Source organism: Thermobia domestica, chromosome 14 (assembly GCF_964235325.1).
Source record: "Thermobia domestica chromosome 14, izTheDome1.hap1.1, whole genome shotgun sequence".
Taxonomy (NCBI): Eukaryota; Metazoa; Arthropoda; class Insecta; order Zygentoma; family Lepismatidae; genus Thermobia; species Thermobia domestica.
This window is the reverse complement of record NC_137467.1, coordinates 82,918,710-82,946,665: the sequence shown is the minus strand read 5'-3', so window position 1 is coordinate 82,946,665 and position 27,956 is coordinate 82,918,710. Positions and strand designations below refer to the sequence as shown.

The 27,956-nt window shown below is 35.6% G+C and overlaps 2 protein-coding genes across 2 annotated transcripts in view; both read right to left on the bottom strand.

Annotated features, from left to right (window-relative positions):
- LOC145670238 (nose resistant to fluoxetine protein 6-like) overlaps positions 1-18,208 on the bottom strand; it is a 67,321-nt gene extending 49,113 nt beyond the window's left edge. Inside the window, exon 1 of the mRNA XM_081738634.1 lies at positions 17,819-18,208. Coding sequence (XP_081594760.1) covers positions 17,819-18,167 — 349 coding nt within the window. The 5' untranslated portion in view covers positions 18,168-18,208. The remainder of the gene's footprint in view (positions 1-17,818) is intronic.
- An 8,147-nt stretch (positions 18,209-26,355) lies between these two features.
- LOC145669887 (nose resistant to fluoxetine protein 6-like) overlaps positions 26,356-27,956 on the bottom strand; it is a 193,899-nt gene continuing 192,298 nt past the window's right edge. The window contains exon 14 of the mRNA XM_081738234.1: positions 26,356-27,382. Coding sequence (XP_081594360.1) covers positions 27,291-27,382 — 92 coding nt within the window. The 3' untranslated portion in view covers positions 26,356-27,290. The remainder of the gene's footprint in view (positions 27,383-27,956) is intronic.

Sequence of the window (27,956 nt, the reverse complement as noted above, 5' to 3'; positions counted from 1 at the left end):
ATTCGAGTTGGCAACGGTCAGGCAGCGACCATAGTTTCGTACTGTTGTCGGTGGTGTTAGAGCAATCTCTACATACGTCAGAATCAATAGAACTGCAATGCGCAGTGAACTGGGCAGATGGTGATAGTATAAAATAGACAACTTTTCTGATTTCCAGTTTTGCGGACTCTGAAATAGTCTTTAAAACCATTATAGTATGGTTTTTCACTGTTATTCCTCACTTCTTTAATTCACTTCCTAAATTCTTTATCTGGCAGCCAAGAATTTTTGAAGTTTTTATTATAACTCCACTTACTCATTATGTTAATATGGATAACACAGTAACATAATTAAATTTTAAATGTTCATGTTTACACAATTCCATACAACTATTAGGTCTAGGCATAAACAGAGACCAAAACACGATCACTGATATTGCAGCAACTCAAACTCAACAGAAATCTAGTGTTGACAGAACTGGAAATTGAAACAAAAACTCAACTAGTATCGAACATGTTAGCTCTAATGAAACTATTGTTCAATATAAACACACTCAATACTTTTATTGCATAATATAAAAATAATAATTTGTGACGTCATATATGAAAATAAGAAAATAGCGGATTCTTAAGACTTATAGCCTGTATATAATTAAAAGTAGCCCAAAAAGTAGCGTGTCGCCCAATTTGAAATTTTGGTAGCGAGGGCACCTAAAAAGTCGCCCAATCCGCTACTTGCAGCCCAATCTGGCAACACTGCCCGACACAAGGGTTGCAGTCTACACTTCGTGCATTCCCGTTATCATTCGTGATGACGTATCTAAGCGTATGAAGCAACTCTTGCCTGTCTTTCCGCCTTTTTGCTTTCTTGCCCTTATAACAAACGTTGGCTTTATACTGCAAAAGATTGATTCTTTCTCGTAAATTTTCTATTTACTTAAATGATTCGTAAAATACTATCTCATGTATAAAAAATAATGATACTTCTAAAATGAACATGGAAGTATTAAACACATTGCTAATGAAGAAGGAAACTTACCTTATATTTGAGAGGTAAGAGATATCGAAGTTATTTACAGACCGGCTTGTTAAAACTACTTGAAGACCGAATACAAATTACAATGATTACATGGACCAGAAAATAAACACTTTGCTGAAGGGCTAAAACGTATATACACTCAATACGCTAAATATAATTTTCTGAATCCGTTTGAAGTTTTTGCCCACTATTTAACATTTTTCTTTGTTTAGTTCGAAGTTTTATATTTCGATATTGCATTCGAATTCTTATAAATAGTACAATAATGGCAAAATTTACAGCCAGGAACATAGAATTTGGAATCTTCGTATTTTAGATGATACTTTGCTTTCTGTTCAAACTGTTTGGAAGATGATATGAGCAAAATACAGTTTCTATCTTCCTAAATATTTCATAGAAGAGCTAATCTAGTTTACATAGTTCTCCATGTGATATTAAATCAATCCAACTTTGTTACTTTCATTAACAAGTGGTAATTGTACAATTCGACTTTCTAGAATGAAATCAATATTACATTTGTACGCTGATTATTCTGATAAATAACAGAGGTCTTCATGTAAGTAATTGATTATTTCTGCCCACGAAACAAAATTTAAGGCTGTCTTGTCTCGAATATATATATTCCTAAAATTCTGTCTCATCTCATGGGCAGCATTATAGATGTATCAAGTTTCGGAAACCGTATTTCATCTGACGTGAGTCATGTTCGTCTTACTACGACCTTGACCTTCGCTTGCGAAGCTAAGGAGCATTTTACTTGGAGTAGTATTATTATCATCTTTAATGATAGGATTCTCCTCGTTCAGTCTTGCTACAACACTAATTGTTTATTACGATCTCGCTACACTAACCTAGTAATTTTCAGAGATAACTTTTTAACATTTACACCAAGTATAAATAGGCGCATCCCTATTTCTTAAAACCCTATGGGTAATTGATGATTATACAATACTAGCATATATTACCCACCTCGCTGGGTTGAAATGAAAATTTAAATGCACAACTTCGTATCTCATGTGTTTAGTATCCGTGAAATATGCTGTTTTCGTTTTTAATGGCATTTATTTAAACTGCATCGGAAAGAACATTGATCATCTCGGAAACCCTGGATTTGACACTAATATTGGTCATTTTCGACCATATATATATATATATATTTCCCCTTCCCCCAAATTACGGGGCTGAATTTGAATTTAAACGGGATCGAAAGTATCACTGTTCATCTAAGCGACCCAGAAAACTATAAATTCGACACTGATAGTGGCCATTTTCGATCATTTTTATATGTCTTTTCTCCCTCCCCCAAGTGGCGGGGCTGATTTTGGATTTAAATCGGATCGAAAATGTCACTGTTCATCTGAATGATCCCGAAAACTATAGATTATACACTAATATTGGTCATTTTCGATTATTATTATTATTATTATTATTATTATTATTATTATTATTATTATTATTATTATTATTATTATTATTATTATTATTATTATATATCCCCCTCCCTCTCCTCCGTGCTGCGGCACACGGCATCAGAATTGTCACTGTTAATATCAGCTACTCCTAAAACTATGGATTCGACACCAATATTAGTCATTTTCGATCATATTTAAATGTTTATCTCTCTCTTCCACGTTGTACCCTCCCCTCCCCGACTATCATGGCTGAACTTGGATTGAAACAGCATCAGAAGTGTCACTGTTTATCTCATCGACCCCGAAAGCTATGGATTCAACACTAATATCGGTCATTTTTGATCATTTTTAAATTTCTCTCCCCCTCCTCTACGTTGCATCGTCAAAGTGAATAGCCTAAAGGAATCCCTGCCCCTAAGCTCATGTATGTTGAAAATTTGATTGAGATCAGTAAGGTGGTCCAAGAGTGATGAAGTCACAAAGGTAATCATTTTAATTTTGTGTACATATATCTCCCCCTTCTCCTCCCCTAGGTTGGTTCGTCAAAGTAAAACGATAAGAAACACCCAAGGCCCGACCCTCATATATGTTGAAAATTTGATCGAGATTGGTTGGGTGGTTCAAAAGTTATTAGGTTTCATTAGTTTTTATTTATACCAGCCCACGCCAAGTGAACTTTGTGGTGGACAAAAACCGTGTGCGTGGGTTTTCTCGGGGATCTCACGTTTTCTTCATTTCATTCATTACTCATCATCACCGTCTCCTTTAGCCTAACCGGCATAATCGTGGGACGTAAAATTCAAAGATTTCATTTCATTTTCTGGAAAACAATAGAGTTGCATATAAAATTTGTAATATTAATGCCTTTCGCAGAATGTAACTAAAATATATCTGATATGAAGAGGGGCAAGTGTAGTTAGCTGTATTTTTTAATATCTAAATTAGGTTAAACTACTGCTTTCGTTACGACAGTATCTAAGAATGAAACGAATTCTTTTTCAAAGAAATGATTCTCTAATAATTTCTAAAAATGTGGTTCGTAAAAAAATTCACATATTGTTTGAAGGATCGGTGTTACTAGCAGAGCAATATTAGGATTTAGGATTTCGATTTCCGGGCTTTCGGCATCTAAAGGCATGTTACCCCGTCACGTTTGAGGGATGATGTCCCTCGGCGAGCACACTATTCGGGAAAAGGGAAGGAAGGTAGCGGCCTGGGACCTAGGCTATATATGTTAGGTACCGTCCCGACATTTGCCTGGTGTCAAAGAGGAAAACCCAGAAAAACTTCAGTCAAAATGGCTGGCTTAAAAAAGTTTTTTACACTTTTTCGATCGAGTGCCCCCACCGGGAGTTGAACCCGGGATCTAGTAGAACAAGAATTTAAGGAATTCACATTTATTTCATTTCAAACTTCCATATTACCTTCACCTAAATTAAACACCAGTCACAACGATATACTTAATAACTTCCACAAATGCCAAAATTGCATTACATAAGTTCCTTTTCAGTTGGGCATAAAAATTACGACGTTTCTATTGTAAAAACTGCTCACGAGCGAGATAATTAAGGATTATTGTTGCCCATTTTCTCGTTTTGTGTCGTTTTTTTTTTTTTTTTTTTTTTGTAGAACACTCGCGACATTTCGATTCTCGAATAATTATTTCTTGTCTCATTTCGATTCTCAGAAAGCTTTTCTCGTTTCTTCTCGAATATTTTTCTCGTCTTATTTTGTAAACTCATAACCTGATTGTTCTCTTAATTTCATCTAGAAGTTCTTAGAATCCTTCCTCACCAGATCCACGAGTGAGATGATATAACAACGTTTAAACCATATTTCTTATTGGAGTACCTTGCGTAATGACTTTCGTATCTTTAAACGTTGATAAATAGACTACTCTTCATTGCGTTCGTAAAACCCTTCATCAATTTAAAGTTTTTTTTTTTTAATACTGTAAATCCTTAACACTAAAACATTGTTTGAGATCTACGAAGGGTGCAGAGAGTCGTGGGTCAAGTGAGTCAAGATTTGTGAGTGGGTCGTGAGTAAATATGATGTGATCCACTGCAATCCACCATTCTCCGTGACTCACTCATATCCACCGACCCACCATGACCCACTTTGACCTACTATGCTCAGTGTCTTGTAGCTACTGGTGAATTTGTCTACGTTTTACTTTCAAGACCTCTATTTTTCTCCCTTTTTCATTTGTTTCTAATTTACTTACCTGAGTTGAGTATACCTAAGTGAAAAAAGAACTTGAAGCACTTTTCAATATTGATATTTGTAATTGTAATAATAGCAATAGAACTTACTACTTGGCTTTCGAAACACAGCGTTTTTTGAGGAGCTGACTACTGAAAAATAATATTTTTGAATCACTTCTGATATATGAATTATTATACCTAGGTATAAAAAAAATGAATGATGTAGGTATGTGTGCTTGGTCATCACGACCAAATATCAAACCCAAATGAAACGAGTTTTGGTATATAGTTAGGCCGCAAATCCAACAGATATAATCATATTGCTTTCGTTATAATACATATCCTAAGGGGGGAGTGGGGGTTCGAATTTTTGCGAAAAATTGAGTATCTCACGAGTGGGTCATTGTGGGTCGTGGGTCACTGTGAGTCACAGTGATTGGTGTGTCGGTGTGTCAGTGGGCCGTGGATCAAGTTTTCATTGACCCACGATACCTCTGCTTAGGTAAACTAGTGTTGCACGACACTCATGAAATTTCTCGTCTCGTTTTCGAGACGAAACACGTTATGTTTCTCGTTTTGTCTCGAATTTGAAAATTAACTTCTCGTCTCGTGGGTGAGACATTATTAAGGACAAAAATCTCGAATTTCTTATATTTTATATGTTCTTAGAAAAGACCTATCATTTTTTTTAAAAAAATATTACTTCGATCATTACGATAACTAATTAGAAGAGCATAAAAAAATGGAAACTCCTAAGTAGGAAGCTGATTAGAGCTAAAGATATACCGCATTGACTTGACACCTAGTCTTCCATTCCAAGCGCTGCTATCGGCTGAAGGAATTCCACTCCCTTTCGCTAAGGCTCTCTCGCTTAGCAACAGCTCGACCCTTATTGGCTCAACGCGTGGGTGTGTAGCAGGTGTGAGCTTAGTTCACATTTTTGCCACAGCTCAAGACATTTTGGCAGAACTATAGTAGCAATATTTTGCGTAGTCAAAGAAAAATGTAAACAATGTCCTTTGGGGCTTTCCTCCCCTTATCAATCTTCGGGTCTGTCCAACCGCCCCGAAAATTGGGATTGCATGTCGCTTTTTCCCCAGGTCACGTTCTATAATAAATTGTAACCTAGTGTAGCCTCTTCACATGTTGAACTCGCCCCCCCCCCCTCTCTAAAAAAAATGTTAAGAAAAGCTTGAACACAGAGTCAAGCATTTGTATAAGAGACCGGATTAGGAATTTCATTCAGCCAGAGTTGCTGTAGTCTATATAGGAGTCGAGAAAACGTTATATGCAGAGTTTTAAAATTTAAAACCAAGACGGTATATGAATTGTTGCAGTTACTGCTTTGAAATTGGGAGGTCTAAGTTGTACTTAAATTTAGGCAACTCAGTTTTCAAATTTCTCACGTAGTTACTAAAATCACTCAAGTCTAAACGTTTGGTAGTTGATCTAACCACTCCTATTTTCACAATTTAGTCCAAAAATCCTATGGAATTGAAGTAGTTCCAGGCATGTGTGCAAGGTTGCCGATCCTGGGGTGACAGGGGGGCTCGCCCCCCCAAAGCTCATGTGGGCCCCCTCATTGCATTTGTGAATATACAATATTTTGCATAATTTGAATGCAATTTGTCTTAAAATCCTCATATATATGTCGTCTGCATCTGAATGCCCCCCCCCCCAATTTAGAGAGAAATCGGTGCCCTTGGATGTGTGAAAATTTTACACAACCCTGATAACACAGATAATGTTAAAACATTACAGCCGTTTTCAATGTATTTCTAGAATTCATACAGATGAGACTAATGGAAAACCAGTAAAGACGTACTTAAATTGCAAGTTGTATTTTATTCAAATGCCATTACATCAATTAATTTCATATATCAAATCTAACATGTTAAAACGTAATCATACAATACTACACTTGTCATACAGTGTTGCAAACTAAGAGCGTTACAGTTTCACAAAAATCGAAATGGAATCAATTTTTAAAGGATTCTACAGAACAGTAATAACACAAGTAGGTCTAAGACGGACAGTTTAATGCTTATCAAAGTATCTTAATGTCGGACACTACGGTCATCATTATATGACGTACTTCGAACAAGGAGAAACATGAGGAATTTAAAATTCGACTTTTTTTTAAAGGATTTTATTTTTAAAAATGTACTTAGATAAATACCACATCGAATTACGTACATGCTTTCCAATAGACATAAAAAATCATAATACCGCAAGGTGACCAGACGTCCCGTTTTAGCCGGGACAGTCCCTTATTTTCAACCGTTGTCCCGATTTTTTCTGATTCTCAAACGGGACGCCTAAATGTCCCGTTTTTAAGCAAATATGACCCAGGTGTCCCGTAATTATTATTCAACATAGAAATGGTCAAACTAATTCTACACTCATTGGGAAGGTTCAGTCGTGCTTAGAACTTGTGAATATTCAAATGAGAATTGAGTGTTCTGTTGATCAAGTGGGAATTCTGAGTGTTGAAGCAGTTAAAAGTATTTTTGGGTAGTACTTAAGTTAGAAACGTTGTGTTATCATTCTTACTTGTGTATTTTGTAAATTGAAAACACTGCTGAGTCCCAAAATCCAATGTGGAAATCACCCTCCCCCCCTTCTCCGATTCGTATGCGTCCCGTTTTTGAAAGTAAAAGTTCTGGTCACCTTGTAATACCGTTTACAGCAATTTAATATCTCAAACCATTCGGAAGATATGACAAGAATGGTAACATTTGATATAGGCTATGTATTGCTTAAAATGACGTATTTATGGGAATTTTGTGAAACAATGTTTGATTAACTTTCCTTCGTATAAGATTACAACAATACTTTTTGGTAGGTGTGAATACGAGTACAATGAGTTCTCGGAATGGTATAGTTTTAAGCAAGGTGACCAGACGTCCCGTTTTAGCCGGGACAGTCCCTTTTTTCCAACCGTTGTTCCGTTTTATTCTGATTCTCGAACGGGACGCCTAAATGTCCCGTTTTTAAGTAAAAATGACCTAGGTATCCCGTAATTATTATTTAAGATATAAATCGCCAATGCAAATTCTCTCTTCCGTACCAACACTCGTTGCCAAGGTTCAGCCGTGAACTTCTGAATTTTCAAATGGGAATTGAGTGTTCGCGGTTCAAGTGAGAATTGAGTGGGAATTCTGAGTGTTCAACTAGTTAAAAGGTACACCTTGCAATCGGGAACCTTTATTTGTCGTGTGGTACACGCAAAGTTACAAACGGTGTGTTATCACTCTTACTTGTGTATTTTGTAAATTAAGAACACTGCTGAGTCCCAAAATGCAATCTGGAAGTCAGATATTCCCCTCCCCCGTAGCCGATTCGTATGCGTCCCGTTTTCGCAAGTGAAAATTCTGGTTACCTTGTTTTTAAGCAACGTTGCAAAGTTTAACAGTTTTTATCACATCTCCAGAACGGTTTTAGAATATCAAATTGCTGTAAACAGCACTGTGATAATCACATCTATCTACGCAATTAGATAAGGTAAGCAGTTTATCGAAATAGAAGCTTTTGAAAAATGTCAAATTTTCAATCCATTGTAACTTTGTTACGTATTTATTCTAAATCCGTCATATCATGTTCATAGTATTAGGTACTAAAGTACTTTGGGTGTGCACAAGCCCGTTCATATTTACGTCATTACTGCTGTAGAGGCTACCAAAATTTGGATATTTGTGATACTGTAGCGTCCTTACTTTTCAACACTGAATAATGAAAGTAACATTGTAAGATTTTATTTAACATGTAGACAGGCCGGTAGCCAACCCAAAAATGTAGGGGAGGCCCGGTAGAAGTTAGGGGAGGCGACCCAACCATATTATAGTTCATCACCATATTATAGTTCATTTGCAAGCCTATCGTGAAAATTTTAGGGGGACAGTGAAAATTTACGGGAGCTCGAACCACCCTAGCCTCCCGTACATACAGGCCTGCATGTAGATTTGAAATATGTAATAATCTGAGGTAGTGTAATTCGAAAACATGTAACTTTATGTTAGTTGGGCAACATTGCTAACCTTGTGATATCCGAGTTTATGCTAAACAATATCCCCTTTCCGATATTTGCATGGTACAAAATTTCAGCGTTTAAAAGTTACAAGGACGTATCAAGATAAATTGTCCTCTGTATATATCTACAGTGGTGTTATTCTAATTTTTTAAACAACCGGTTCTATATTTCACAGAGGGAGATATGTATAGTAGATTGACAGATATAAACATACAAAGTAGACAAAATCTTTTTTTTTTTTTTTTTTTTTTTACTGGATACCAGAAGTGACAAGTAGACACCTACATAGCTTCCTAATATAAGGTGGTGTGATGAAATTAGGTAGCACTGCAAATATCTTGGAAACGGATTATCCAAGATAGATGGATAATTCGTTTCCAAGATATTCAAAAAGTATTGGAAAAACCTTAATCCAGCAATGGGTTGACAATTGTTGATAATGATAAGTATGTGTTTCAAATATAAATAACACTCACAACTACACTAATGAGATCCCCATTCTCATTCTTGATAGCTGAGCATTTGAGATTAAGAAAGAAACGCTTATACCTTGTTCTGAGAGATCAAACATATTATGTTTAACCCTGTAGCTGTAAGAATTTCTAAAAACAAATATAGTTAAACTAAAATTTATTGTTCCTGGGTATAACTGGGTAATATTTACTATTATGTCTGGGTATAAAAAAAGTGTTCTGCGAACTCGAAATATTGTAACAACCGGTTCTAGGGAACCTGTGCGAACCGCCTGAATAGCACCCCTGTAATATATATATATATACACACAGGGTGTTAATGAACTATACCGACAAATTGTAAGAGGTTATTCCTCACATCAAAATAAGAGAAAAAGTTCATATGGACCTGTGGCGAAAAGTGCATAGTTTCAGAGCTAGGACTATCCAAAATCACGAAAAGGCCAAATTTCAACAGGCCCTATTTCGAATTCCAGAAACTTGATTTTTTCGCGATTTTGGACAGCCCTAGCTCTGAAACTATGCACTTTTCCCCACACGTCGATATGAACTTTTTCATTTATTTTGATGTAAGGAATCACCTCTTACAGTTTGTCGGAATAGTTCATTAATACCCTATATATATATATATATATATATATATATATATATATATATATATATATATATATATATATATATATATATATATATATATATATATATATATATATACAGGGTGGGCCATTTTAATTAATCCACGGAAATATCTAAAAAATGATAAAACATAGAAGAAATGTTTGAAGTAAACGTTATATATTGCTAAGGGGGAAAACCATTCCCGCCAAAAGTACCCCTCCCCACCCCCCGGAAATGGGGGTAACGGGGGGTAACTTTGAAATGTCAAATGGGAACATGGGTCGAGTAATACCTCGTTCGAAAGGTCTTGGAAAACTAAGTAACGCTGTACCAAAATTTGTTTCATATGGAGCACCAGTTTCAAAATGGCCGCCATGATATAGTTCGGAAACTCCAGTAGCCGTAGTATGAAAACCATGGGAGGTAAATGAATGGAACAAAATTGAAATACGTAAATATCATAGGGCATATCAAATAGTGTGGTCCCTGTGATCCCAGTGGCCTCCCTGAAGGGGTCTTGGGGGCTAACTTCAAGATTTCAAATAGTAACATGAGTCGAGTGGTACCTCGTTCGATAAATCTTGCAAAATCAAACATCTTGCAGGAGAAAACGATTGAGGTGAAATGGCAGTGTTCTCAAAAGGCCGCCGAAACATAGTATCAGTGTCAGAGAAAAGGTTTAGTATCCGTAGTATGAAAGCGATTGGAGATAAATCAACAGAAGAAAAACTGGAGTAGGTAACTGACGTAAGGCACATCGAGAGGTGTTGTCGGGGTGACTCCACTGAAAGGTATCCGGGGCCAACTTGAAAACTTCAAATATCAACTTGAAGCGAGTAACATCATGTTACATAGACAAATGAATATCAAACAGCTTCTGTAAGAATATTTTCGACATGAGACACCGTTTTCAAAATGATCGCCAAGACATGGTGAATGTGTCTAAGAAAACGTCTAGTGCCCATAGTATGAATACGGGTAGAGATAAATGAAAATAACGAAAATTAAATAGGAAAACCACGGAGGCGTTCCAAGGCTCAAGAATGATACAACAGAGATAAAAATGTTAGAGTAAAATTGCCATAATCTATAGAGAGATATCCAAGTCCTGCAAAATAATCTTTTCCTGTGCTCTGTATGTGAGCGGGGTGGAAAGTAACAGTGAAAGTTCAAATGAGAACTCTACTTTAATTCGCAAATTAAGGCTACCTTTCAAATAGGTATGGTATGGTTGAAACATTTGTTTGTAAGGATGACGCTGTAGTGACTATAAAAAGGTGAAATTTTATTTGAATGGTAACGCATATCTGTATGGCTAAGTATGATTCGATGCGAAAACAGAAAGAACGTTATACGAAAGAAGTTGTCGAATAATGCTGTTGCTGGAACTTACAAACGTGTGAATTTCCTAATCTCCGTCGCCACAGAACTTTTATGCAATGCGTGCTGGTTATTCGGAAAGCATTTCGGGGATATACGTACACACTGTTTCGTCCCTCAAGCTTACAATATGACATGAGTGCTAATAGTTAATCAAAATGTAACTGTGGCCAAGGGCGCCCATGTTGTGGTTTCCAAGGGAGGCAAGAAAAAGCGACATTTCAAATATAGTTTCAAATTTTGCTGTAGCTATTCTAAAAATTCTATTGAGTTTTCGATATTTCGAAGCACAATTTCCTCTAGAGGGGCAAGAGCCCCCCTTGCCCCCCTTATGGGCGCCCTTGACTGTGGCAATCCGCATTAACTGAGTGCACTAATTCTCTATCCCTGAAGTCTGCCTTCCAAACAGCATTGGGTAGGTCAAGCGTACGCCCGAACCGTGTCCGGTCGGACATTGAAATTTTGAAGTTAGCTCACAAGATCCCTTCAGGAAAGACGCTGGGATCGCAGGGGTCACATCATTCGATATGCCCTATGGTATTTACGTATTTCAATTTTGTTCCATTCATCTACCTCCCATGGTTTTTATACCACGGCTACTGGAGTTTCCGAACTATATCATTTCGGCCATTTTGAAACTGGTGCTCCATATGAAACAAATTTTGGTACAGCGTTACTTAGTTTTCCAAGACCTTTCGAACGAGGTTTTACTCGACCCATGTTCCCATTTGACATTTCAAAGTTACCCCCCGTTACCCCCATTTCCGGGGGGTGGGGAGGAGTACTTTTGGCGGAAATGGTTTTCCCCCTTAGCAATATATAACGTGTACATTTCTTCCATGTTTTATCATTTTTTAGATATTTCCGTGGATTAATTAAAATGGCCCACCCTGTATATATATATATATATATATATATATATATATATATATATATATATATATATATATATATATATATATATATATATGTGTGTGTGTGTGTGTGTGTGTGTGTGTGTGTGTGTGTGTGTAATAAAAATAGGGTTGATCGGAATACCCTAAACAAAATGTCCTTACACTATGTTCTATCAAAATAAAGTAATTTTTACGTATTTTATACCAGAAAGTTGTTTATCTTTGATTAAGTATATGTAGAAATCTGCCAAATAAAATGGATTTTACCTCTGTTTACACCATTATTCTCGATGGATTGCAATCTCATCTCAGTGATAAATTGCTCACCTCTAGTGCATGGGAGTTCCTTGGTTCGATCCCAGCTCGTGCCAAGTGAGCTTTCTGGTGGACAAACACCGTGTGCGTGGGTTTTCTCGGGGTTCCCCCATTTTACTTTCTTCATTCCACAATTTCTTTCATTTGTCATCATCACCGTCACCTTTAGCCTAGCCAGCATAAGCATGAGAGGTAAAACTCAAAGATTTCATTTAATTTCATTCATGCAGTCTCAAATGTTATGGTTATTTCCAAGAAGAGACATACCATAATTCACCTAAATTTTGCAGAAGATTTGCGAAAGCCATCATGGAAAAGACAGACATGATATAGGCTTCAAAAATGCCGACCAAGTGGAATGTCAGAAGCTTTGCTAAACTCACTTAGATAAGGTAGGTATCAACGTAATTTTGTGTCCTAGTATAAATTCCAGTTATCTCAGTAACTTGGCCACTAAGTCATGGTGCAAAATTTCAAAGTCAGACGCACTCGCCAATGCAAAAATGATGGTTGCCAGTATCTCCCACATACAAATTATGAGAGGTTCTTCACCCTCCCCCAACGGCCTTTGGTTGGACAAAGAAGGAGATTACATCAGGAAATAACATTTCAAAAACAGACTGTTAGATTCAGGATAATCAATTTTGAGTTGGTATAACGCTCTCTCTCTGTAATGAAGTACCAGTTGTCGATTGCAATTTTTGGATCAAAGTCTTTACGTGAAGAGCATGATGAAAATTGTCAGCGAATCATCCAAGGTGTCAGTCTTCAGTGAATTCTGTACTCAATCTTAACTCTGTTGAGACTGCTGAAACCTCTCTCACATGAAGCAGTACCGGTACTCACGGTAAACCTGCACAAAATGTGACAATAGAAGCAAATTTGGGAATCTCGTAAGACAGGAATCCAAGAGGCAGACAATTTCGATTAAGGATGGGATGGGAACATTGTGAAGACATCACATTCCGTGTTTTCTCTCACTCAGTGACAATTATTTTCGTGCGAAACAGAAACTGCGCAGCCCTGTGAGTTTAGGAAGAAATTATTTCTACTGAACACTGGTCGCCAGCTCTAAATTTCTAATCGCCAGTGGCGACCTGGCGACCGGAAATTTTGCGCCCTGTACCAAGTCATTGTAGACAAAAAATATGTGTTGTTCTTTCGTATCTTTAGTATCATGATTCGTTTCTCATCTTCTTTAGCCGGTTTGAATACATGGATAACAGAGAAGATGCTGAATCTTGTATGTTCTTATAAGGCTAAATTCATTCCAAACGATCTCTTTTCGTTTTTGCTCTGTGTAGATTAATAGGCCTATTGAAACAGAAAATTATAATGTATTTCTATCACTTCAAAGGAGATGAAATGTATTCTTGGGGTGTTTAACCGATTGAAAGAAACCATTTTTTTCTGTAGTGACCAACGTTAAAACAAGAAATTATTTATTCCTACCATTTTCGTTTTCAATATGATTTCCGTCTCAATGAACTTTGTTCCTATTTTTTGTACTTTTATATCCTGGTTAAAATTAATAGTAATTCATTAAATAGTTCTTGAGATTATTTTTTCCGACTCTCGAACGAAGACACGGACACAGCAAATATATAGAAGAGTTTTGGTAAAGCGAACTCCTATCTTAATGTAATAAAACCTGTCTTTAGCGGACTCGAACTGGACTCGCAAAAATTTCCGTTAAAGTTAAGTTTCCGGCTAACGAAGGTAGACCTACGAAAAAGAAGTTCAAGCATATAATGGGCATACTTGAGATAAAATAAGATGCTACGTAACTCAGCCAGTTTACAAGGAACAGAAAAGTACTGTAAGGTACACACGTTAACTTAATTTTTCCAATAGTCAAGGAGGGCGTTTTATACATTCGCTGCTCGTCTGCTCAAAGACTTTAGCCTGAGAAACCATACTAAGCATATTAGTGTCATTTCAACGTAAGGCAAATGTCGCACTTCCTTTAAATTTTTGACAGAATATTGACAAGTCTTTAGCCTACATTCTTCTTCTAACTCAATGCCTTATTTCTATTCTTCCTTCATCTCTTCTTTTCCTTTCAGGCTTTCCGTATAATTCTCATTTAAAGCATGTATATCCATCATGTCTGCTTCGATTTGTACATCACTGTTTATTTTACATGTCTAATAACTTCCTAAATGCTGCACTTCGAAACCTGAAATTTTTCGTTAGGGGGCTTATTTTGATTTCCGTTGTCTGCATAAGACAGTTTCCGTGTATATATATATACATACGGAAACTGTCTTACACAGACAACGGAAATGATATGACATGATGAACATGATGAACATGATATGACGGATTTAGAATAAATAGCTACCTAACAAAGTTACAATGGATTGAAAATTTGACATTTTTCAAAAGCTTCTATTTTCAAAAAACTGCTTACGTAAGTACCTTATCTAATTGAGTAGATAGTTTTCAATAGATGTGATTATCACAGTGCAGTTTACATCAATTTGATACTATAAAACCGTTCTGGAGATGTGGTAAACACTGTTAAACTTCACAACACTGCTTAAAACTATATCATTCCGAGAACTCATTTTACTCGTATTCACACCTACCAAAAAGTATTGTTGTAATGTTATAGAAGCAAAGTAAATCAAAAATTGTTTCACAAAGTTCCCATAAATACGTTATTTTAAGCAATACATAGCCTATATCAAATTTCGAATGGTTTGAGATATCAAATTGCTGTAAACGGTTTTATGATTTTTTATGTCTATTGGAAAGCATGTACGTAATTCGATGTGGTATTTATCTAAGTACTTTTTTAAAAATAAAATCCTTTGTACTTCCTCATGTTTCTACTTGTTCGAAGTACGTCATATAATGACCGTAGTGTCCGACATTAAGATACTTTGATAAGCATTAAACTGTCAGTCTTAGACCTACATGTGTTATTACTATTCTAGAATCCTTTCAAAATTGGTTGCCTTTCGATGTTTCTGAAACTGTAACGCTCTTAGTTTACAACACTATATGACAAGTGTGGTATTGTATGATTACGTTTTTACATGTTAGATTTGATATAGGAAATTATCTGATGTAATGTCATTTGAAAAAATACAACTTGCAGTTTAAGTACGTCTTTACTGGTTTTCCATTCGTTTCCTCTGTATGAATTTTAGAATTACATTGAAAACGATTGTGATATTTTAACATTATCTGTGTTACCCGGTTGTGTTAAATTTTCACACATGCCTGGAACTACTTCAATTCCATAGAATTTCTGGACTAAATTGTGAAAATATGAATGGTTAGATCAACTACCAAATGTTTAGACTTGAGTGAGTTTAGTAACTACGTGAGAAATTTGAAAACTGAGGTGCCTAAATTTAAGTTCCACTTACAAGGGAAGGGAGAGAGATTATATATCGAAGTGAAAGACGGTTTATACGTCAATTGAAAGCACTAATGACGCCTATTACAAAACTGTAATAAAAATTTTCCGAATTCATATACCGTTCGAGTTATATGAATATACAGGGTGTTCAGAAAATCCGATTCCACCCCTAGGGAGCTTATTTTGATTTCCGTTGTCTGCGTAAGACAGTTTCCGTATATCTGTCTTTGTGTATCTGTCTACCTCATCAGATTTCCGCACAGATTAACCAGATCTAAGCCTGCTCAAAGACATTTTGTTTTCGACTTTCGTCTCGGTGATTAGATTTGTGTATGGGGGGAGGGGGAGGTAATTATATGCGAAAACGTGTGAACATTTCTCGCGGTTTCTAATAACGCCTTGCGTGTATACAACCCCATTATTTCATGGTTCTGCTGGATTATATAACGGCAGGGGACATGTACTGAATAAGGAAATTTTTCCTTTCTTTTAATCGATGTTCTGAGTTAATAACCGACAAGGTTGGGTTCTCACAGCTAGTAATAAAGAAATAAATAAAACAAACGTGACAATTTTTGCAATCGGAGCTCTCTCAGGTTCAGGCTCACTATCTTCAATGAAGTGATCACATTAGCTCTGACTAGCACTCACTCGAGCTCGGTCTCGATATTCTCAATCAGGTTCACTTCGCTGTTGTTTAGTTGCACACTGCTGGGTTGTGAAACTCCACTAAATAGTGTAATCCCCTCTGCTGCCATAATAATTAGAACAAGCATGTCTTTGATGCAAGGGAGTTCCGGGTTTGATTCCTGATAGGAGAACATTGAAAGTTGTCGGATTCTACTTTAAATTCTAGGTCCACGTCTCATTTAGTGTTGTCTACAAGGCGAGAGGAAAAATAAAGTTTTCTCGTCTTGTCTCGTAAATTTTGTACAAATCTCGTCTCATTTCGATTCTCGATACACTTTTCTCGTCTTTTGTAAATTTATGTACAAAATTTATGCTTTTATCTTTTTTTTTTTTTATCATCTATAAATTATCAGAATCGGTCACGAGGAGCCCAAGGAAGGTGTGATATAACATTTAAACAGCACTCCTTACTTGAGTTTATTGTGTAATGATCTGCGTATCTTTAAACGTTGCTAAATCATCGACATTATGTTCGTGCAATCACCTTATCAATTTATAGCTTCATACATGAATCATGTAACTCTATTGCAGTGTTCGGGATCTAAGACTTGGGTGAATTAGGGTTGACCATGAAACCAGAGCCGAAGCTACTGATGGAGGAAGAGGGAGCGGAGCCTTGCCTCGGGCGCTGATAACAAGAGGGCGCCAAACGAGCAAGATGAAAGAAAAAAGTATTGGAGAAGAGTAAACGACGCGGCGTCCCGCAGAAATATTGGCGCTCCTTTTAAATCAATATTGTTGTCGGTTTGCAAACAAATAGATTTGATAAAAAATTTCTTGCTCGCTCCGCTCGCAACCCAAACGTTTCAAAACGAGTCACAACAACTTTTACTTATTACTTAGTAAGTTATTGTATATGATTTGTTAATGATAAGTGGTACGAGGTGCCGAGTAATGACTTATAATGTACGTAGGAGCATTTTTAAAATCCAAAACGACCACATAATTTGCAAAGAACGCACAATGATCGTTTTTGGCTGTTCCAATGGTCTGTGCAAGCAGCTTGATAAAAATTCAGCGTAGTATAACAACAAAAGCTGCTTCTAAAAAAGGAGAGAAGGAAAAGCTTGCTGAGATGAGTGTAGGAGGAACCGAAATCTACTCCGCCCCGGGTGCCGAAATCTCTAGTTACAACTCTGCACGAAACACCTCAAATTCATCGTCTCGTCTCATTTCCTATCCTTAAAATGAGAAACGAATTGCCATGTTTCTTGTCTCATTTCGTCTCGAATTTGAAATTTACTTCTAGTCTAGTTTCCGAGAAATTTCTCGATTCATGGTCAACACTACATATAGCCGCGCTGCTGAAAAATGATACTAAAATCCAACCAACTATCAAGCAACCAACAGGCCAGGCTACTTTTAAACGCAAAACATAAGCACTGCATATTTTGGTACTGTACTTACTTTTGGTAGCCCATAATTTAAAATTTCTTAAATCCTCCAAAAATTGCCGACTATGATTCCTACACAGTGAGTTCTGCGATGAATCTGGTTGGTCAAACAGCGCTTTATGAAGAGCTAATCCAATTCCGTTCCACAATCGCAACATTTCATCATCCTCATCATCACTTATCTTCAGTCGACTATCATCGTAAAAATCTTCAATTTCGTTTGATGCAAATTTTAACTGATGAATTGCAGTCGTTAGTTTGCCATTTTGGAAATTCGAAGCACCTGCACACACTATTATCGTCAACAATAATAAAGACCCGATAAATAATAATTTCGATAGCCAAAATCCTGCAAGATCCATTCTTGCTTCTTAAAAAGAAGTTCAAGAAGCAACTATTAATGTAAGACTATTTTGATGATGTTTTGAAGTCCTCCGAAAGCATTCACCCCGTTTGGTTCTTGTCATATGCTTTATCATTTTGTAATATTGAGTAAGGTCGGAGGTTACACTAGAGATACATGATAAAAGTAGTCACGTCATTTTTACTTTCAATTTTTTTCTTTTTTTTAAAAAAAAAAAAGAAAATAATTAAAAGAAACGCAGTTCGTTGAACCAGGAATTTAGGATCAATGTCGTCCAAATTTGACCTACTTAGATAATGAGGAAGAAGTTTGCAAATCGTTATATACATTTTATTTTACATTATTTTTGCATCAATTAAGAAAATCAAGTTTCCTATGTAGATAATACAGTTGTGGTAAAACTATAATAAGAAGAATATAAGAGTAATCATCAGTGGCGGATCGACTAAAGGGAGGGGAGATCACGAGACAACGAGGCTTTGATAACTTAGGTCAACGTTTCTCTCTAACCTCTCAAATGGAGACCATTTTTATTTTTAGAATATTCTTGGGACTATCCTACTCTTGTCACTTCGAAATTATTTTTTAAGCATATGTTAATAATATTATTAGAAGAAAATTCGTATTTTATGATTAATTGAAGGCTATAAAGAAGATCCAATAATATACAATGATACTGTAACATCCTTAGTTTGCAGCAGTCTACAACATGTGTGGTATTATAAGTTTCCATTTCACGTGTAGAACCAAAATATGTAACAACGAGACATAGTGCTATCTGAAAAATTATTCTTCATATTGGGTTGATAGCACTGTTTACCTAATTGTATCACATATGTCAAACAATACGATCGATACTTGTATGGCATGAAATTTCAGTTATCTATAGGGTCTATATTAAGATGCTAGGTTTATATGTTTGTGGTCAAGAAAAGTTCATATGTCTGTGGATGTTTATATGTTTATGCCCAATTCTTTTGAGAATAATATCTCGGAAACCACAAGCTTTAGAAAGATACCGTTGTTACTGAACAATTGCAAATTTTGTGTAGATTGTTCAGTTCTAATTGAATATTTAAAAAATGGACGTTATTTCTTTATTACATTTTAGGGGTACATTGGAAGTATTGAAATTTTAAAAAGCATCATATCCTATGAGTTATACATTCCGACACCACACATTTGTGTACGGGTTAGAATATCTGTCTGGCGTTTGTTTCCTGGCCAAATGATAATGAAAAACGAAGGATAATCTTTCTCGAGTCTGAGATAAATCTTTATTGTTTCGAGTGTTTTACCCCATGAATATATCACTAACATTATAATTCATTGTGTGTGTAATGTATTTGCTTATTACATACTGCATACAAGAAGAAAGAAGACACTGATCATACATGAATTAGAAACTCCAGTCGGAAGTAGGCTCAAATCTTGCAAACAGTGCGAGATGTTGAAAACACAATCGGGAAAAATCTACCCTTTATGATAGCCCTCACCGATTTTTATCAAGACGTCCTTCACTTGTGACTGTAAAGGAACATGTACAGAAGTTGTGAGTAATGACAAGGAGATTCATGCTCAAATGCTGCGCTGTGTAGAGAGCACAGGTTCAGATAAATGTTTTACCCTGATACACAGACAAGGTAAACCGAGCATAATTGTTATTACTATCAACCCTTTTTCAAATGACTTATTTTTTTTACAATTTTCCCTAGTGGTAGGTAAGATTGTGTACATGGGTAAGTTTTAATGGAAAAATTAAACTATATCACTACTTTTTGTCAAAAGCAAGTGTGGAAAAAATATAGGTGTCGTTGCTCTTGTATCAAATGACATAGTAAATGATGATGGTTCAAAACCATTAATCCTACACTGCATTATTTATCAATAGTCTTTGTGCGAAAAGCACTGTACTTGGATAAGTCACAAATTTTAAAGCCAGTTATGTCAGCTGTTAACTATATCAGACCACATGCGCTCAATCATAATCAATTTCGTCAGTTCATTGAAAAGACTGGATAAATTGACTTGACTTCAAAATAGTTCTATTGCAATTTTTTGAGCTCCGAACAGTAATCGAAATTTTCTTGAATAAAAGGAATCGTCCTCTGGCTGAATTACATAAAAGTGAGTGGTTATGGATGTTAGCATTTTACACAGATTTACCTAAATATTTAATGAGCTTAATTTAAAATGACAAATGAGAAAACCAACTTCTGCTTGATTTATACACTCACATTAAGTGCTTTTGACCAATAATTGTTTTGTTACAATCCGAATTTTAAAAAAAAATGTTTCGCACATTTTAATACTCGCCAAACATGAGATCCCTGGAATAGGAGGTTAAGAGAAAAGGTGGAATTCTTAGAATGCTAAATTGATTTTAAAAAAGCACACACACACACACTTCTCGTTATCTCTTGTCGTTTCTACTTTGTGTAGATTACTATCGAAACCCGGAAGCTGTAGTAGTAGATTTCTAACATTTCCGGATTTAGTAGGGAATTAATTATAAAGATGAAATGAATTCTTGGGACGCTTTATCGGTTGCAGGCAACCGTTTCTCGCTATATATTATCGTTTTTTCTCTATCGTGACCAATGTTAAAATCTGAAATGGTTGATTTCAACCACTTCTGGTTAACGGATCATCTTCATTTTCAAACTCAGTTTCTAACTTTTAACCTCTATATCCTGGCCAATACCGTATTGATGATCTATATTAAGGTGGATCATCACCAGGAAGTCAATACATATTTTAGCTCATTCCCTTAACTACTGCGCAATGAAACGTTTCATATTATAAATATTGTACTATAAGATAGAGTTATGCTTCAGCTACAGCACAAGGTACTGATTCATTTGCTTGTGTCCCCTGATATCGAGAAAGGTAATAAATAAAGGAAAATATTTGATTCGTTTTATAATGAGCACTTGCTTTTAGATCCTATTAACGTGCTCAGTTTTATGAAATGTTTATTTGTGTGTGTAAAGTATTTTAAAGTAATGATCTTATTACAAAATATATATATTTTTTGATCGTTTCTCATGTTATGTTTGGCATTTTATTTAAATATTAATTTACATTTAAGGAAATAGATTTGGAGAAGAAAGTTACGCAGAACGCCATAATGCGTTGTTACCAAATTTGTACGTTTATTGTGGTAGTCGCAATGAGAAAATCAGTGCATTCTAAGGTTACAGTTCGACAAGCGGAACTTAGCAGTGGATTGCGATAAGCGTCGAAAACTAATTTCTCCAGTAAGTATCTAAGCAGAATTCCATGATTACTTCCTTTATTATCTGGCATCAGTAAACACTCGACACTATCTTGCAACGCCGCACTATTCAAGCAGCGTTTAGCATAGCACCGAGAACACCTAATGATCCACCTTAACTAATTTGTGAGATTTATTTTCTTCTTCACGGACGGACACACAAACAGTCAGTGTACATATGACGAGCAGTGAAAAAGTACCCACAATTTCGTTGTAATTATTTATTACTACAATATAGGTACACACTCATTTAATTGCCTTCAAAATAGGCTCCTTGAGAACACACAGTTATTCCACCGCTCCTGCCATTGCTGGAAAACAACGCTGAAAGGCGTGCTTTGGTATGTTCAGAAGTTCAGCGGTCGGATTGGTTTGGATGTCTTCTACGGTGGCGAAACGGATACTTTGAGGCCCTTTTTCATCTTGCCAGAAATCCGCTGGTGGTAAATCTGGTGAGTAGGGAGGCTGGTAGAGGAGGGGGACTGTTCGTTTCTGCTAGCTGTTGTGCCACAGTAGAAGACATCCAAACCTAATGCGACGGCTGAACTACGGAACATACAAAAACAATACTTTCAGCGTTGTTTCCAGCAATGTCAGGAGTGGTGCAATAAGTGTGGTGTTCTCAAGGAGCCTATTTTGAAAGCTATTAAGTAAATGTGTACCTATATTGTAAGGATCCCCACATCACGACAAAGGCACACGTCAACACAACACGTGCTATTGTTTGAAAACAGCATAGCAGACGAGATGCCGACACGGAAAACACCGAGGATCGCCGAAAGAAGACGGAGCTCACGGAAGGACCCGAAGAGGACAAATAAAAGGCGGACCACCGTGGGACCGAGCATCAGTCGACCAACTGATCGCTTAACCTTTACCTTCCTATGTCGCTGTGGACTTGGAGCACCTCTTCCTTACCCTATGTCACACTGGACTAGGGATCCCATCTTAAACTTATAATCTAAATCTAACCTACAACCTGCCATGAGTGAAAGGGGCACCCGGCAGAACATTCAATATTCCTTCACTTGGTCATTGAAGAGGATACATTGAATTAAAAACATTTGTATTTATTATATTTTGTAATAAAATTTCGTGAAGGGAAAAGTCGCCCGGACCATCATTTGACTCTACCTATAAAAGCATTGCGATATTGTGGTATAAATAGTTACATCGAAATTCGGGGAACATTTTGACTGCTCCTCGTATATAACGGAGCTTCTGTAAACCAAACTCCTTAAGAAGAACACAAAGAGTGAAAGAAATATTTTGACTGATCCTCGTATATAACGGAGCTTCTGTAAACCAAATTCCTTAAGAAGTACACAAAGAGTAAAAGAAATATTTTGACTGCTCCTCGTATATAACGGAGCTTTTGTAAACCAAACTCCTTAAGAAGTACACAAAGAGGGAAGAAATATTTCATTATATTGTTGGTATTAAAACCATGTGACAAATGTAAGAATGAGGTGAAGGTTTAATTTAAAAGACCTAAATAGACAGCTAATACACTACTGAAGGAAAACATATAATTAATAATAATCACAATAATTATTATAAACAATTTATTGAATATCATTGACATAATACTTTTAACCAAGTTACTAGTAGAACGTTTATTTACAAATGAATTCATATACTCTGCAGAAAATTCCTTGTGAAATGTAAGTATAAAGTAAATTTACACAAAATAACAATTGAAAATAGAAAGAAAATTTCATTTTGTTTTTATTTACAGAAAAGCTTCATCATAATCGTTTTGTAATGACTGAATTACTTTTCGCTCTTTCCTCCCCATTCTTATTTTCTTTTGGTATCATCTAGAAACGTAAACAAAATTTCAGTAATGAATTTAATTATTGTGCAGACAAATCTACTTTTAGTTTATATAAAATGTTCGTAAAAAGAAAAAGTAAGAACTGTTTAATTTATTTTAAAATTGCCCTTTTTAAACGTTTTAAACTCAATGACTGTATTAACTTTTAATAATACATATTAATTTACGCTTCAAGTCAATGCCTCTCTTAATACTCGTACCAATGTTTCAAAATCAATTTTCGTTTATCTTTTTAATGTAATTTATTGATGGTTTAACGATTATTGGTTCTATTTTTAACGAACTTAAAAAGTTCGTTACTGAATTTCTATGTCTGTGTCTCTGTCTGTTATTTGCGATTTTTTAAAATTTTGAATTCTCCATTCGATGGTGCATCGATAACTATCTGAGAAAGTGATGGAATTCTTTGCGTCATTTTTACCGTTCCCGAGATATTGGCCAAAAAATGGTCAATTTCCGGAGATTTAAGGAACCATATCTCGGGAACCGTAAGTTATAGAGAGATGATCATTTTGCGAGAAGAGAAAATGGTGCAGATAAAAATATTTACTTTTACATGAAGGAACAATCATAGTTATTCTTCTCGCTCTATCTCTTTATTCTTTTCAGGGGCGGATCCGGGGGAGGGCAATAGGGGCGGATCGCCCCCCTAGAAGGTGAAACTTTCCTATTTTATACATAAATAAAACCCGCCCCAGAGTCTTTAGCTCTTAAAAGTAGCTTTAAGCAGCAGTATTACAACACACCGCTCCCCCAGAAGTCTGTCCTCGATCCGCCTCTGATTCTTCGTTCTGGCAATGCTCTTGGAGAATTCTCAACTGGTTTCTTTTGAAGCCAAATTTCGTAACTATCATTTCAAACGCTTCAAAATCAATTATTATTTTTATTTTCTTTGGATACTATGTACAACGTTTCAAAATTATTCATTGTCCCTATAATCTGTTAGAACAATTTCGCGTAACAGTTTTATTTAAAATAAAATTTGGCCAAAGGAACCGCTTGTTATTACTAATGTGTTATAGTTTCGGCAAACGAATTATTGCCTTCATCAGACACATTATAAAAGTACAACGTAAGTAAGGTTGCCACATTTATCAGAGAAGGAAAAAGGGAGAAAAAAAAACGAAAGATTTCTGGTATTCATAGTTTACGTAATATATATAACAAACATAGGAGGTGTGTTCAAAAAAAGACCGAACTTTTTCCATAAAATATATATTACTCATTTCACAACAGTTTTATATACTATCCCCCTATCAATCTATATTTGCTGTCCCCCACAAATTAGCCCCCTCTAGGGATGCGCACGAGACAAGATTTGTGGCTGTCTCGACTCGAAAATGTGCTGTAAAAGTGATGTCTCAACTCGAAAAATGTATATTTCTCTATTGGAAGAGCCGTGTCTCGTCTCGAATTTTGTCAGGAAAATCCTGTCTCGACTCGTCTCGTGCGCATCCCTAGCCCCCTATACTGGCAACACACCGTTCTCAATGTTTGTTCCATCTTTGGAAAGCCTACTGGAACGTGCTTTATGGGATTGTGCGCAGATTTCTTGTCGCATTATCCTAAAGCTTCTCTATGGTTTGGAAACGACGTCCTTTCAAGGTTATTTTAAGTTCGGGAAACAGGAAAAAGTCTGCTGGGACTAGGTCAGGAGAATAGGATGTATGGGGCACAACGGGAGTTTGATATTTTGCGAGATAACTGCGGATGAGGAACGAAGCGTGAATAGGCGCATTGGTATGGTGCACTATTGAAGTCTGATTTTCCCAAAATTCAGGGTTTTTGCTGCGTACAATATTCCTCAATCGCGCTAAAAATATCCTGGTACAATTGTTTGTTTACCATCTGACCACGTGGTAGAAATTCGTGATGGACAATTGCTTCACTCCCCCCCCCCAAAAAAGCAACCAACATCACCTTGATCTTTGATCAACTCATGCATACTTTTTTCTTTTTCTTTTTTTGAACAAGGTGACCCTAAATGAATTTAAAAAAGCAATTGAAATGTCTCTGCATATGCTTTTCCAAGTGTATAGCAAAAATTCACATACAAACACACACGTTGTCCTTCAAGCTCTTTCATTGTCATTGTATTATTTATCTGATGAACACCTTGTGCACGTGTTCACTTCAGCAGCTGTAGTTCGAGGATTAACGGTCATAGCGAAACGTGGCAAATGGGAAGTTGTCTGAATCTGCCGCTAGATACTCTCAGTAACCGCAGCGTGCTGCCTCTGCCGATTGGCACACTATTTCGAAAGTTCGCTTTCTTTTTGAACACACGTCATATGTATGTTTACATGATAATCATACTTTGGGACTAGAGTAATTACTTTAAAAATTATTGCAACAGATAGAACACAAAAAAGTATATTACAGTTCCTGGTAGGAGTTTATGTGATCGTTCGGATCACACGTTAAGCAATAAATCCTCGTCGCAATGTAGCCTCGATGTTGAAAGGGACGACAAACATCACCCAACCAATCAAGTATAGTGCACAAATCTTTGTTGCTTTTATTTGTATTTTAAAGAAGATTTGCATCCCTTTAGAGTTCCACACCTTTTTTTTTTTTTTCATACATTCTAAAAACTTACAGGATATATAGGAGTTTACAACCAGTTGTAGTTCTGTTTTTATTAGCTGACATATAAACTAATTACTGTTTCTGACATCAGTGTATGATGATTGATCGAAACCTTGATACAATCGAGACGATGTTGACAGATGAATGCTAAAATGCTAAAGCCAAATTATTCTTAAACATATGGTTTGGGCCCCATGTTAGATAGGAGATAAAAACGAAACTTGTAACCCTTTCTCTCTGAACTGTTATATCGTTGAGCTGTGTTATTAATAATGTATAAGAAATCAGTTCTTTTAATTGTCTTTTTAGTCGTAATAATATTTAAAAACAAATTAAAAACTGTCCAGGACTACAATTTCTTTAATTATTTAAAAAAACAGAAAAAAATGTCATACGGGGAAAATAAAAATGTATGACGTAAGATGTACCAGAAGAAACATAAAACTTATGGAAAAACGTAAGATCTGACAATTCCAAGCCTGGGGTAGAGCTTAGGTGTGTACCTAATTAAAAGTAGAGATTTTAATATATATATTTATATTTATATATATTTATATTTATATTCATATATATATATTTAAAAAACTGTACAATAAGAACCTAATTACAAGTTGAGATCTAGAAATATATCTAATTAAAAATTTGGAATTGTGAAAATGAAAATGAAATATCTTATTAATTGTTAGCGTGCAGATTGAGAATAGGTTGTCAAATTAAAACATATTTTTCTTTCATTTTCCTAGCTTTAAATGATTCTCTAAGACATTCTGCACTTTTACTTTTTCTGGTGGTTGTGCAAATGATTGCGTACAGATTGACAATATATGTGCATCATGATGTGCCATGAAAACTATTATTAATACAAAAGAAAGTGTGTAATGATACAATATAGTACAATAGAGTAGAATAAAGTCATCTTAGCCGAAGTTAATATCTAATACAGTTCTCTTTCACATGAAATCACTGAAGTTATCCGTAAAATTATCATTTTATGACGACTCATTCTCAATTTGTACCGTTGTTAGAAATGACTTCCTTTCAGTTTCTGAAGTATATGATCCGTAGCCTTAGAATGTACTTCTATATTGTGTCTAACGAAAGCAGAGATTTACTGTCAAAATTGTAACATACATTCATAATAGTAAGTATTCGCTTTGAGTCGGTTTTATTTTTACAGAAATTACTTTATTTAAGAACAACTCTAGAATAACCTCAATGACTGGTTTCATTTCCTTTTAGTGTGCATTGGAACTTCAGATTTTGTTTTAATACTGTTAGGCACATTTCAAAATAATAATAATAAAAATTAATAGATCCTTATGCAAGAAGGAAAAATGAAAAGCTAAGTCAATCATTACAACTAATACACCTTTGCAAAAACTTTTTTTTTTTTTTAAGAATATATGAATATGAGTATTTTATTGTCTTGTTGATTCATTCTGTTGGGTTTTATCTTCAGATTTGCATGTGTTTAAGCATTGTGGACATCCTTGCTTCTTCCTTGAAGAACCTGAAACAAATTAAATTAATTATTGTATAAAGCGTTTACAAACACATATTCTTTATTTGTTACCTACAGAGAAACCTTGGGCCTTATGCAGAGTCGTTCTGACGCGTGATTAGTGCCATACTAAAGAGATTGACTAACATAAGTTTCCTGCAGCAGTCAGGCCTTTAGTATGACTCTAATCATACGTCAAAACGATCCTGCATAAGGCGGCTTGTGTTTAATTGTGTAAGTCCTACCTCATTTTTTAAAATTATTTCTTTTTACATGATAGAAATGTAGCAACTAAAGATTTGAAAGTACCATATTGTAGCATTCTAAAATTACATAAACTTATTAACTTGTAAGAATGTATTGTATAGACATGTAATATTTTAAAGCTGAGAATGGTGAAGGATTTAATTTAAAAGTACTAATGAGAAAGGTCAGATGCTTTTATTGCTCTTGTAATTATTAGTACTTGCAATTTTTCGTGCAAACTTTTGATGAAAAAGTGCAAACTTATGATTTAAAAAAAATGCAAATTTCAAATATAAATATGCATTGTTTAACGTCTCACAATTATGCAATATGAGGC